This window comes from Suricata suricatta, chromosome 3 (genome assembly GCF_006229205.1).
Source record: "Suricata suricatta isolate VVHF042 chromosome 3, meerkat_22Aug2017_6uvM2_HiC, whole genome shotgun sequence".
NCBI classification, from domain to species: Eukaryota; Metazoa; Chordata; class Mammalia; order Carnivora; family Herpestidae; genus Suricata; species Suricata suricatta.
In genome coordinates, this window is record NC_043702.1 from 5,746,210 (window position 1) to 5,759,377 (window position 13,168).

Genomic DNA, 13,168 nt, shown 5'->3' on the forward strand with positions numbered 1-13,168 from the left:
CTGAGTTTCCTAGATCTGGCCTGGGTGTGGCCTGGTGGTCATGGGATGAGACAGCCCGCATTTCCCACATCATTCTTGGATGTCAGTAAGTGCCAGGGCCAAGGGGCTATGGCTCCTGCCACGGCACACACGCCCCTGACCATGTGGCCTGCAGCCCCTAAATCAGGCCAGAGAATGGAGCCCGGACATGCTGCTGACCTCTGCCATCTGTGCGTGCCTCCTGCCACACGGACTCCCGCCATGGTGCCCTGTACCCGGAGACTCACCAACTGCACGGGTCTCGTACTCATTGGCCAGCTCCTCGGACTCCCCGGCCGCATTGATGTCATTCTTCACCTTGGCCAGAGTCTTCAGAAGTTTGCTGGCACCCAGGGCGGCCAGTGTGCAGCCCCTGGTCTTTCAGGGGGGCGGGTAATGTTAGTGAACTCATTATCCCTTCAAGTGGTCAGGTCAACATTAACGTCAGACAGAGACAAACTCATGGCAAGAGCAGAAAGTGGTAAAATCTGAACTGTTCACAAGGATTCAAAGTCAAATTTGCAATATGCACAAAACACTGTGGACCCTGAAGATACTCACAGTCTTGAATGTGGAATTAGCATTGAAAAAGAAAATATCAAGATACAAGCCCAGAGAAACTGACAGCATGGGGCCCGATGACCCGCCACCACACTGTGCGTAGCAGCTCAAAGGGCAGGGTGGATGAGGATGCAGGAGAGCTAATGATGGAGTTAGTGAGACCGTGGGGGCGGAGTCGCACTCAACACCCCACTTCATGCTCTAATAATGGAGAATTTCGCTTCTCCACAACTGAACAGAAGCCGTTACGTGCGGAACCACAAGGGAAAATCTCAGTAAGCCCCACCAGAGCAGAATTTATGCAAGCCCTCCTTCCTCTCCCTAATGCAATAAAGCCAGAAATAAATTTTTAAAGCTGAACTTAAACACTGCATCCCCTTGGAAAACGATCCCACACCTGCACACACGTGGAAGCGAGAGCCCCCTCGGACCCAGCACGGCCAGCGTCCAGGGACCTCCCCTCCCAAACACAGCTCCGTCGACACAGCCGTCACCTGACGTTAAGACATTCCGTCAGGCTGATGCGTGTTTCAGTTGAGGCGTGACTTTGAGGTTGGAACAGCCACAACATGGCAGGCATTTGGAGTAAGTCTGGCAGGGCGCCGAGACATTTACCTGCTCCCAAATGACCTTGGAGAGCTCCTTCTTGTTCTGAAGAATGGCCCAGATGAAGAGTGCTTGCAGAGGGTGCCGGGTAATAGGAGACACGTCCTGGGGGGAGGAAGAGCATGTGGTCAGCACCCAAGTGGAACATCCCTTTAGTAGATACGCAGGCGTAAGAATGAATGCAGGTGTCCAGACCCCCCAGTGTTCGGAGGGCTCTGTGACTATATGAATCCAGTTTAACAACACAGCGATGCGGCTTTCATCCCTGCAACTCACCAGGTGTGATCATTTGACCCAAAGCCTCTCACCTATCATGGAAGACAGTGGATGACTTAGACATAAAAGTGCAAAGGGCAGGAGTATGTGCTGACGGCAGCGTAAAAACCAAACAGCTTCTGATGCCTGAGGAGTTCCTTCTTGTCAAGCAAACCTGTTTCTCATCCTGAAAAGTCACTCAAACTCGAGTCAAACTTTCCCACAGTTTAAGTTCACTTACGACAACATAGCACCGTGCTTCTGTCTTCCGAGCGTTATTCGAACCTCCAGCTCCTAATGCATTAATCAGCTCCTCTTCAGAATTCCAGATCTTCCCGTGGAAAGTTTTCAGATAGAAAATAACTAAACATCTATGTTCCTTTGAAACTTCCCTATGGGTTTTACCAAGATCCCAAGTGCTTCAGGCAGAATGACGGGTCTCACAGAGGATTTTCACATAACAAGCGCAAACAGAAGCTTTCTTTTTTTTTAATTTTGTAAGTTTATTTATTTATTTCAAGAGAGTGTGAGTGAGGGAAGGGAAGAGAGAGAGAGGGAGAGAGAGAATCTCCAGAAGGTTTCACACTGCCAGCACAGAGCCCTACTCGGGACCTGAACTCACGAAACTGTGAGATCAAGAGCTGAGCAAATCCAAGAGTCGGAGGTTTAACTGACTGAGCCACCCAGGCGCCCCAGACATAAGCTCTCTGGACACTTCCGATGCCTTCAAACACCTAGCTCATTTAGATTTTTGCATGTACACACTAAATTCATAGAATTACAGGAGATAATGACCTCGTTTGAGTTTTCCCAGAAGCAATCAGGAATTTGAGACAAGTAGTCAATCTGAGAGGTGATCCCAGGGAAACCCGCAAGAGGTGAGGAAATAAGACTGGAAAAGAAAGAACCAATGGGAAGGGTACGTCATCAACAAGTTGTCACTGTAGGTAACTAGAGATTACTACCACTAGGGTGTCCTGGGAGCCAGTACATGCCTTAGAATTAGCTCCTCCAGGGGCTCCCGGGTGGCTCAGTCAGTTAAGCATCCAACTCTTGATTTCAGCTCAGGTCATCATCTCACAGTTTGTGAGATCGAGCCCCACGTGGGACTCCATGCTGACAGCATGAAGCCTGCTTGGGATTCTCTCCTGCTCTCTCTGCCCTTCCTGTGCTCTCTCTTTCTCAAAATAAAAATAAATAAACATTTAAAAAAAAAAAGAATTAGCTCCTCCAAGTGGGGAGGGAGCTGGGGTATTTCTACACTAATGCTGGCAGTCACGGAGCTCCAAGCAAACCTACGGCAAAGAGCGGCAGGTGTGGTAGCCGGGAATGGAGCCTGCCTGTGGTCAAGAAGAGAGGCTGAGAGAATTCAGGGGCAGATGAAAACCTGGATTGTCCCTTTGGAAACAATCACTGCCCCTTTTGTCTACAAATGAAAACCTGGCAGTCCTTCACGTGGGCAATCCATCATGCTCAAGAGCCTGAGACACAAATGGGTAGCCATTCATTTTTCCCTCTTCCTTGTTAGATGCCTTCAGACAGTGTGTGTGCCACACCAACCTTTGCAATTAAGAAAAACTGCGACAATAATCTGAAAGATAGCACAGAGCTTAAAGCAAGATATGCTGGAAGCCATTTTCTGAACTCACGAAGTTGAGAAAATCTCTTTGTGAAATAAGGCGGGTTTTGCAAGGTTCCCGCCATCAGATGGCTACCGATGTCTACGCCCGCTCAATTATTTTGCTTGAGCACGGACCCCCAAGGCGCCTTGCTGACTGGTATCAGGAGTGAATGCTAATTGTACCTCATGAAGGAATTTATTATAGGAATTTCTTCTTTGGTATTTATAGGAGCAAATATTACATTTCCTGAGAAACCTGTTTTTCTTCCCCTTGAGAAAACAGGCTACTGACCCCTGCTCACAAAGAACTAACTCTTGCCTTTGCTGTGCTAAAACCATTGCCTTGTATTTGAATGCTAACGATCCCTTCCTTTCCCATGTGATAAGCATCTATTCACCTACCTCAATCACTATTGATAAAGATTATGCATGAGTCTTCTACCAATCTATGTTCTGGGAAATCTTTACATACCAAAGAATTTGTCATCAGAAATCATTGTCTAAGGCAATTGCCACTTCTGTTTTGTACCCCATACATGTTTTCAATAAATAAAGCTGACTCTCGGGTCAGTGCAGAGATGCCTGTCTGATGAGCAGAAAGAAAGCTGAGACTCTCACTCCCTTTTGACGACACCGTCCATCCTTCAGAGAGCCCTGGACCGGCTGGAGCTGGACTCCAGCAAAGATCTGAGATGGCTCACCAGGTAGACTCATGATCTTAAGGACAGTCAGTAGCAAAAATTAACATACACCAACATGTTAGCTACTTTACAGTGATAAGGGGAGGAGTGGGGAGACGGGGAGGTTGAGATATTTTTTGAAGGAAGACACAAAAGCAGACAACCGCCCTGGCACCTACATGAAGCTCCACGTCTATCTCATCCCTGCTATTTCTGTCTTCTTTCCGGAAGCCTCTTCGGAAGTTGGCCACCAGTTTCCAGACGAATGTGAGGAGGGCGTCATTATAGGAATTCTTGGCAATCTGCAGGTTCCGGTAGACAAGGGTGCTGAAGTGGTTGGAGAAGAGTTCGGTGAGGACGTCATTGGTGAGAAACTTCCGCAGGTTCAAACCATTCTCCAGAAAGAGGCGGACGAACTTGGGTCTGTCCTTTATGAGAGCCGTAAACATGACTTCTTGAAGGTCAGCAGACTGCAGAGAAGGCACAGCAAAAACTCAGACCCTGAGGCCAATAAAGGGGACACGAAGCATTTTTTTTCCCAACCACATCACATTTCTAGCCACAAAGCAATAACACCTTCCATTTCTGTTTGAATCCTGTTTGGGGGAATACACTTTATCTTTCAACTCTAATACAACCCTGGATTATTCTTCAGAGAGGGGAAGCAGCAAGGTGGAATCTTGGGCTTGGATGTGGGCACGGAGGTGGCCTGGCCTCTTGCTACTGTGGACTAGAGATTATTCCATGCGGATGATGTTGGTCAGAGATTTCTCACAGTGCCTGGTATGGCATAAGCCCTCTGGGGCAGCCTGGCTCACATACACCGTTTCTCTGAAGTCTACACTAGACACTAACCGTGAGCCAACCACCAGCACGTTAGAACCCTCCCGCTGCCCTGAAAACCACACACCACCAGACCCATGGCTGCTCCTGGTGCATAAGAGTGAGCCTTAGGACACTTGACAATTACACCTGGTCCTTCTTTACCTTTACCCCCCACTCTCGGGGCCCCTGATAAACCCATCCCATGGAGGATTCTTATGGAGACTCTTACTAAATGTAATTCATGTTTACATCAGCCCAAACCAGTGAGCGACTGGCCACACTAACTGCCAGATATGTTCAGCCTGCCCTCCAGAATCGTTCCTACAATGCGACTCAGTCACCAACATTACAGTTTAGAAGGTTCATAAAAATCCACACATTTCCGGGGCACCTGGGTGGCTCCGTCAGTTGAGTATCTGTTCAACTTTGGCTGGAGTCATGATCTCAGGGTTTCTGGGTTCAAACTCTACATCGGGTTCCGCACCAATAGTGTGGACCCTGCTTGGGATTCTCTCTCTCTCCCTCTCTCTGCCCCTCCTCCACTCGAGCTTTCTCTCTCTCAAAATAAATAAATTTTTTAAAATTTTTGTTTTTTATTTATTTCTGAGAGAAAAATAAATAAATTAAAAAATATATATCCACACATTTCCAGCACTACGATCCGGACACGGAAGTGAAAACCAGAAAGTCTGACCACACAGAGAACCATCCGCTCGAGCCAAGTGGCTGCTCTGGGACCTGGAGACCCAGGCCCCGGCGTCCTGGCCACTCCTCATTACTGTCTGCCCAGCCCACTTCACTCAGTTTGGTGGGATATCTTCTGCCAAGTGCAGCATTAACTGTTTCTGTTTCTGTCTCATGTTGGATCTCTCGGGAATCACACATTGCCTGGATAGGGGCCTGCCAAGTGGCCCCTGAGTCCCCATACTGTGGTTCCAGGTGGGATAAGAAGGGGGGGGGAGGGGAGATGCCCTGAGGAAGAGGAGGGGCTGCCCTGGGCCAGGAGGAGGCACTGTCTCCTCTGTCCTCAAGGCACACGTTCCTCTGCCCAGCATTTCCCACATCCTTCTAAATTATTGCCTGTCCTTCGGTCACACACTTGATAGGACAGGGATCCCCAAACTTCATTCAGAGTCACCTTATGAAAACACAGGTGTCTGGAGACAATCTTAGAGTTCCTGCTTTAGCAAGTCGACATAGAGCCTGACAATCTGTGCTGCTAACTACCAAGTCCCCGGATTATGCCCACACTGCCACTGGCCCAGGGACCACACTTTGAGAACCACTGGTTCAGGGACCACACTTTGAGAACCACTGGTCCAGGGACCACACTTTGAGAACCGCTGGCCCAGGGACCACACTTTGAGAACCACTGGAATATGCAGAAAGAGAAAAGCTTTGCAGTCAGACACTTCTTTGTTTCCAAATCCTGTCTCCACCATTACCTAGATGTGTGACCGAGAACAAGTCTGCATCTCTGAACCTCAGTTCACTCTTCTATTCAATAGGTGCTTGCAGGGATGAAACAGCTAACACAGGTCAAAATCTTTTCAGGGCCACCTGAGTGGCTCAGTTGGCTAAGCGTCCAACTTCAGTTCAGGTCATGATCTCACAAGTGGTGGGTTCAAGCCCCACATTGGGCTCTGTGCTGACACCTCAGAGAAGGATTCTATATCTCCCTCTCTCACTGCCCCTCCCTGACTCATGCGTGCTCTCTCTCTCTCAAAAATAAATAAATGTTAAAATTTTTTTTAAAAAATAGATCTTTTCAGAGATTTGAGGACACAGCAGGCCCTCCAAAAACTATCAGTAACACTTGATCCTGTGGTACCCACGGAGCCCTGGACTATTAACCAGCAAAACGAGATCATTCTGCTACAGGCTGCTGCAAAGGGCAAACAAACGGACACCATGGAACTGCTTTGTGCACTGTAAAAGGTGACACCAATATGACCATTATTCCAAACGCTTCTGCTTATTTTTAAACAAATACTTCTGTAGGGTTTACCCTGTGCCAACGTTCTAAGCATTTCAGAAACATCATCTGAGTTCATCGTCATAGGAACCCACTGAGACAGATGTGGGTAGTAGCCCCATCACCCCTGACAGATGAGCGGTGGGTGCTGTGCTGGTAAATGTCGAACAGTCAGATCTCAGCGGGGGGGGGGGGGGGGGGGACATAACAAGCGCTCATTTGTGGTGCTTGCCAATTCCGGTCGTGTAAACGCTCCCGCTGTGCCCAGGTTTCAGGCACCAGTGTGATCTCACTGACGCACGACTGGGAGCCAACGAGAAGAAGCACTAGTATTTTCGGCACAAAGAGACAGCAGACATGATCAACTTCCAGAGCACAAATAATAACAAATGAGTTTTGATTATTTATTGCCTTTGTTTTTTTTTAATTTTTTAATTCCTTTTTTTTTTTTTTTGAGAGACAGAGAGAGACAGAGTGAGCAGGAGAGGGGCAGAGAGAGAGGGAGACACAGAATCCGAAGCAGCTCCAGGCTCTGAGCTGTCAGCACAGAGCCCAACATGGGGCTCAAACCCACCAACTGTGAGATCATGACCTGAGCCAGTCAGATGCTTAACCCACTGACCCACCCAGGCGCCCCTTATTGCCTTTGTTTTTAATAACAACTTTTTAAATTCTGAGTTTACATAATTTTTAATAATGACCCTATTTAACAACTGACTCACAAAATCTCTAAAACCTTAGCAGTCAGTTCTTGCAAGCCCGCATCTGCTCACTCCAACACACAACCTATGAAGAAATTAAGGCACAAACAAGTTCAGTGACTTGCAGAGGGTAAGATGGGCTGCCTTTGGGGTCCATTCTCTTAACCATTATGCCCTGTACCCTTAACTATCTTCAGTGAGTTCATAAAATTGGACGTACCATCTGATATATGCCTAAGTTTATGTTTATTTGCACCGTCTGACCTTACATAAATAGACCATTTCACACACAGGGATTAATTTATGAATCAATTAACTAGATCTCCTTATAAGTCTACCTTCTCTCAACTTACTAAAGCCTTGCAGCCTGCAATAGGCTTCATTAGACTCCAAAGACCAAACCCAAGATAATGTTTGCTAAAGGAATGAATAATTTAAAAATCCATGAGCCATTACTTTATTTGCATTACATTATTAAAATTGATAATGCATTACTATAGATCATCTTTGTCTTTGATTAAACAACAATGGGCCTAACATGTTTTCTGAGCCTGACGCGCATGATGAACGTTAAGAAATACACGAAACTTCCTGTCTACACATACACGTATATGATTAAATGAATTCTCACTGCCCACTAGCTAATGACTTAGACTAATTCAGAAGAGCATAAACCAAGGTAGCACGCAGCCTTGCAGACCCAAGGGTGATTTGGATCCCCCAAACAGTGCTCCTAATTTAACTTGAGTTGTACACAAGGGGCCGCTGCTAAAAAATGCAGTCCTATAACTCTTATCAAATTAGAAGTGCGAAAAGTCAGTCTACTGGGGGATAAATATAGTTCTTATCAGACGCACAACCTCCATATTGAAGGTGCTTATCAGGCTGGGAGTCCAGAGTCCCTAGCTCTTAAGACATTCAGTGTAGGTCTTCGATGAAGTTGTTCTATTTTTCCCTTATGCATCTCAACGTTGACAAGTCTCTGATCAGAGCTGGGCTGGGCAGGTGGGACACGGTGCAAAATGAGCACAGCTTTCTCAACTTTTAGTCGAGCTCCCTCTGATAACCCCCTTTCAGTCCTCTTGCACATCCTGGCCCCAGGCGTCTGCCCAGTCTGCTCCTAGGACCGGGTCTGTACCACGGCACCCAATCGGAGAAGCATATCTCGCAACGTGACCTCAGGCTACTAAACTCTGAATGGCAGTAGTGGATTGATATTTTCCTACATAAGGGCATCTATTTTTATTATCTCTCGACAACACACCTCCTTAGTCAATGGCATCATCCTAAACTACAGATGAGGGAAGTAAGGTTAGCACTGCATGGCAACAATGTTTTATGAGATTCGGTATTGAAGACTTTGTCAGAAGTGGGCCAGACCAGATGGTGGGATAACCCGGAAGGGCTTCTCTTTACCTCCCATCGGCGGTCATTGGTGAAAATCTCCTCGCTGGCTAGGTCCAGCTGGTTCCATTCCAGGAGGAGCTTCAGCTGCCCGTTCCAGTTGTCCTTATCTTGTTCATTGGTGCTGAAGGCTGTGGGGCGACAAGAGAAGAAATCAACGCACCAGCAGGAAGAGCGTCAGAATTGGCCATATGGTCAATTATCAGAGCCTTTATCAAGGAGCTTCTGAGCAAGCTCTCTTCAAATCAGACCTTCAGAATTATCATTTCACTCATTCTCTATTGTATTCATTCTTTTCCATATTCTGTACATCCTAAAGTATATAATGAGGATCAGTTCAAACATTAATACCTTTGCATTTCACATTCTAACTGTAACTACGCAATGTTCATTTTTCCATATATCCAGACTCCATAAATGTTACATTGCAAGGACCATATCTGACTTAAATTGTATCTAAATCTATGAGATCATTAGCCATATCATAACAATGTTCTAATTGTCTTTTCCAGAACTAATATAGTCTGTATCTATGTATCTCTACAAATATAATCCCATTTTATTTTGTTAAATGTTTATTTTTGAGAGAGAGGAAGAGAGAGACCAAGCAGGGCAGGGGCAGAGAGAGAGAGAGAGAGGGAGACACAGAATCTGAAGCAGGCTCCAGGCTCTGAGCTGTCAGCACAGAGCCCAACGTGGGGCTCGAACCCACAAACTGAGAGGTCATGACCGGATGCTTAACCAACTGAACCATCCAGGTGGCCCAACATAATCCTATTTTAATAAATATACTGAAACAGCCACATTTCTGGCAAACACAGTAAGAGAAATACTAATACATGGTTGATGCCTCAGCCACACTTCCTAGCGCCTTGCCCTCCCCTGCAAACCTTACATATATTAGTCAGCTGGCTCAAGTCTACACAGTCTTTGCCAAGGACTGCTTTACTTTGGGTAATACCACCTGGAGGGAAGTCTAAGAGAGCTAAATCCACAGATGAGAATTTTACAACAGGTTCATTAAAAGCTCCAGGAGATTTGTAAATTCCTGAAACTGGATGCAAAAATTATTTATGCGTGTGAAGTGTGTGCGCGCTGAGTACACACGGAGCCCTAGGACAAAATCCCATTACTTTTATCACCTCCTGAGACCCAGATGAAAATTTTAACCTACAGTCACAGACAGCTCTTTGGAGAGCACTGGGATCATACTTGACCGGTATTTTAATGACATAAAAATTCTTGTTCTAGTAAACATATTCAACGAAGGAAATTTAACTCAGAACTCAGCAGGCCAACTGTAGTTATTCTAGCTTCCAATCTATGATAACCAAACTTAAGTGCAAGGTTATATTTCAATAACGCTGTTTGAAAAAATAAACACAGGCCATTAGAAGCCACAGAAAGCAACGCAAAGCTGAAACTTCTGGAGGAGCTATTTTTACTCACCTTTGTACAAAGCGTAGGAAATAGCATTGCTCACAATTTCATCTCCAGCTTCTTCCATTTTAATCACTGTTAACAGGTGAGAACTTTCGAGAATTTCTTTGAGCTGAAAGATTTAAAAAGTGCAGTTGTCAGGCAACTGATTTCAGACAGGAGTACATAAACTTCTCCCTTTTGGTGAAGATCCTTTCATTCTATTTTTTCTTTTTTTAATTTTTTTATGTTGTTGTTTTTTTTTTTTTTTTGAGAGACAGCATGAACAGGGGAGGGGCAGAGAAAGGGAGATACAGAATCTAAAGCAGGCTCTAGGCTTTGAGCTGTCAGTACAGAGCCCAACACGAACCCACGAACCCACAAACCCACGAACCTCGAGATCATGACCTGAGCCGAAGCTGGATGCTTAACTGACTGAGCCCCCAGGCGCGCCTCCATTTTTCTTAAAGTCCACCTGGAGGGGAGATTTTCTGGGTCCCCTTGAGTCACCTCCAGTGCCCATACCCGTGGCGTCTAACCTCTGAACTGGAGTAATGAGCCCTTAACCTGGCACCGGTTGTACAATGGCACACGTGTGAAAATGCCTGCAGTGAAAAGCTGAGACTCAGGGACTAGGGGTGAGTGTGAATGTGTGTGTGTGTGTGTGTGTGTGTGCACATACACACGTGTGTGTACATGTCACCACCCTGGCACTTGGTAGGCACTCAATTGTTGAATGAGCAAATAAGTGAGGAAAGAACACCAGAAAGCCACAGAACCCAGGGTGCCGGGGTGGCTCAGTCGGTTAAGTGTCCAACTCTTGATGTCAACTCAGGTCATGATCTCATGGTTCATGAGCCCAGTGTTGGGCTCTGTGTTGATAGCATGAAGCCTCATTGGGATTCTCTCTCTGCTCACACACACACACTCTCTCTCTCTTTCTCAAAATAAATAAATAAACCTAAAAAAAATTTATAAGCCCCATAAACCAGGTGCGGTCATAAGGGCCTAACTCACGGGAAGCTAAAGTCCAGTGTGAGCAACAGCTAAGAGGGCTTGGTGACTGGATAAAGGGATAAGGACTTTGCTGTTGTCCTTTGTGATTTTCCTGTAATGTTTTCTCCTAAAACCGGATCCCAAGGCTTCCTGCGTTGGGGAGCTTGGCCGGAGCGTGCGCAGGCCGGGCTCCCCTACAGGAGGAAGCCAGCAGGGTTTATGGAGCTCCGGGCTGGGAATGGGGGCCGAGCAACATTTGGAAACAAGGGTCCGGAGCCACAGAGTCCTGCCTGGACTGGGGAAGGGGCGTCACAGGCCAGGCTGGGAGGATGAAAGCTGGGTGGCAGGCAGGGCCTTGTATTTGGACGTTGGGAGGTGACTGCTCAGCCTGTGGTCTCCTGGGAAGATCAGAGGATGCAGCTTCCAGGGGCGACCAGGAAATAGGGACAACTGCCTGGACCTGTGCAGGTGGGAAGCTCTGGGACATGCTGGGAGGGGGCAGAGTGAAGGGAAGGGCCCTCTCACCACACAGGCAGCCCCTGCTCAGGCAGAAGGAAAAGGTCCAACTAGAAATAACAGGTTGAAGGGGACCAGGTCCCATGATTCTGGGGGCACAAGTGGGGGTGAGCCATCTTTTCCTCCAAAACGAAAAGGAAGAAGGAGAACGTGAATATGGATACAGAGCAAACTGGTGGGACACAGGGACAGCTGCAGGGAATCCTAACTGGTCCCCCTCCCCAACACCTCCCTCCTGCCTCTTTCAGTCCTATTCCCCCATCCCCACCTGCTCCAGCCAGGGTGCGCTTTCCTGAACAGAACCCATCACAATTCTCCCACTGCTTCAACCTTTCAGGAGCTTTCCATTCCACTTGAACAGGACCCAAACTTCAAAACGGTGTTCAAGGAGCTACCTGGGTTGGTCCCTGGTAAGCTTTCTAGCTTCCACCCTTGCTACCATATTATAGATCCTCGGGTAGGCCATGCTTGCATTGCACCTCAGGACCTTTGCATATGCTGTTCCAGCCATTACAATCCCAGTCCTCACCACACTAACTACCCAGCCTTCAGATCACAGCTCCCATATCACTTCCTCTGAGAAGCCTTCTCCTTTCATTCCAAGCCAAGGTCCCTTGGCTCATGCCCTTACATATCCATGTAACCTTTCTTAAGAACACCCATTTCTGTTCAATATTATATAGTCTTATACACTGTAATTGCTCAACCTAAACTTTTTTCCAATTTCTGTGTTCTCCATGCAGACAAGGACTCTTCCTGCCATGTATCCTGTTCTTCCTGAAGTGCCTATTCCTGAACCTGGCATATGGTATATACTCAATAAACATCAATGGCATAAATGAGTAGATGAGTTTGCAATAAATGAATGAATGGTATCAAGACTGCCTGATAGACTGGGATACGATAGTCAATTTCTTGAGAAGGCGAGGCGTGGACACACTCCTGGTTGAACTGGTAGAAAAAGAAAGCATGATCGCTGGGAAGAGGTACACTGGTCTCCAGGAAAGGTCAGGAAACCATGAGTCCAGATTCAGTTATTGGTTGTACTCAGGATTGGTGAGGTCCCCCCTAATTCGCCTGAGGGGGTGGTTGCTCAATTAATATCTGACTGGATGCCTACATTCACTAATTGATCATTCCATTCCTGAGCACGGTCTTTTGGGAAATCTGTACCAATTGCAAAACTTCACATAAGTGCAATATTAAAGTGCCAGACTAATTTTTATTATTGATGTATGTCTTTTGATGTGATTATAACAATGATAGATCATTAGCCTATTAGATATGAATATAGATGAGTCATGAATCCCAGAAAGGATGAGTGACCTGTGTCTGATTTTTAGCCTGTTTCAAATTTCCTGGAACAGATTTTCTTAAAGCAGAAATCAAAATCCCTTGTTGAGGGTGGAGGACTCATTAGATGGTCTCTGTTCTTTGGCCACGACATGGCTCAGACTCTACAAGAAAACTTGGATGAGGAGTAAAAGGAAAGTCACTGGAGAGGACCCAGGCCATCGTTGGTGGGTAAGTAAGAGTTGTCTGTTCCTTCCTCTGTGGGCATCCTTGATCCAAGCACTGCATTACTTCCTTC

General features: G+C 46.6%; 1 protein-coding gene across 1 annotated transcript in view; it reads right to left on the minus strand.

The window, feature by feature from the left end:
• The window catches only part of TRPM8 (transient receptor potential cation channel subfamily M member 8), a 72,350-nt gene that overhangs the window by 36,943 nt on the left and 22,239 nt on the right, over positions 1-13,168 (minus strand). Inside the window, exons 8-12 of the mRNA XM_029932858.1 lie at positions 10,096-10,198; positions 8,659-8,777; positions 3,921-4,211; positions 1,195-1,290; positions 267-396 (exon numbers count right to left, since the gene is read on the minus strand). Coding sequence (XP_029788718.1) covers positions 267-396; positions 1,195-1,290; positions 3,921-4,211; positions 8,659-8,777; positions 10,096-10,198 — 739 coding nt within the window. The remainder of the gene's footprint in view (positions 1-266; positions 397-1,194; positions 1,291-3,920; positions 4,212-8,658; positions 8,778-10,095; positions 10,199-13,168) is intronic.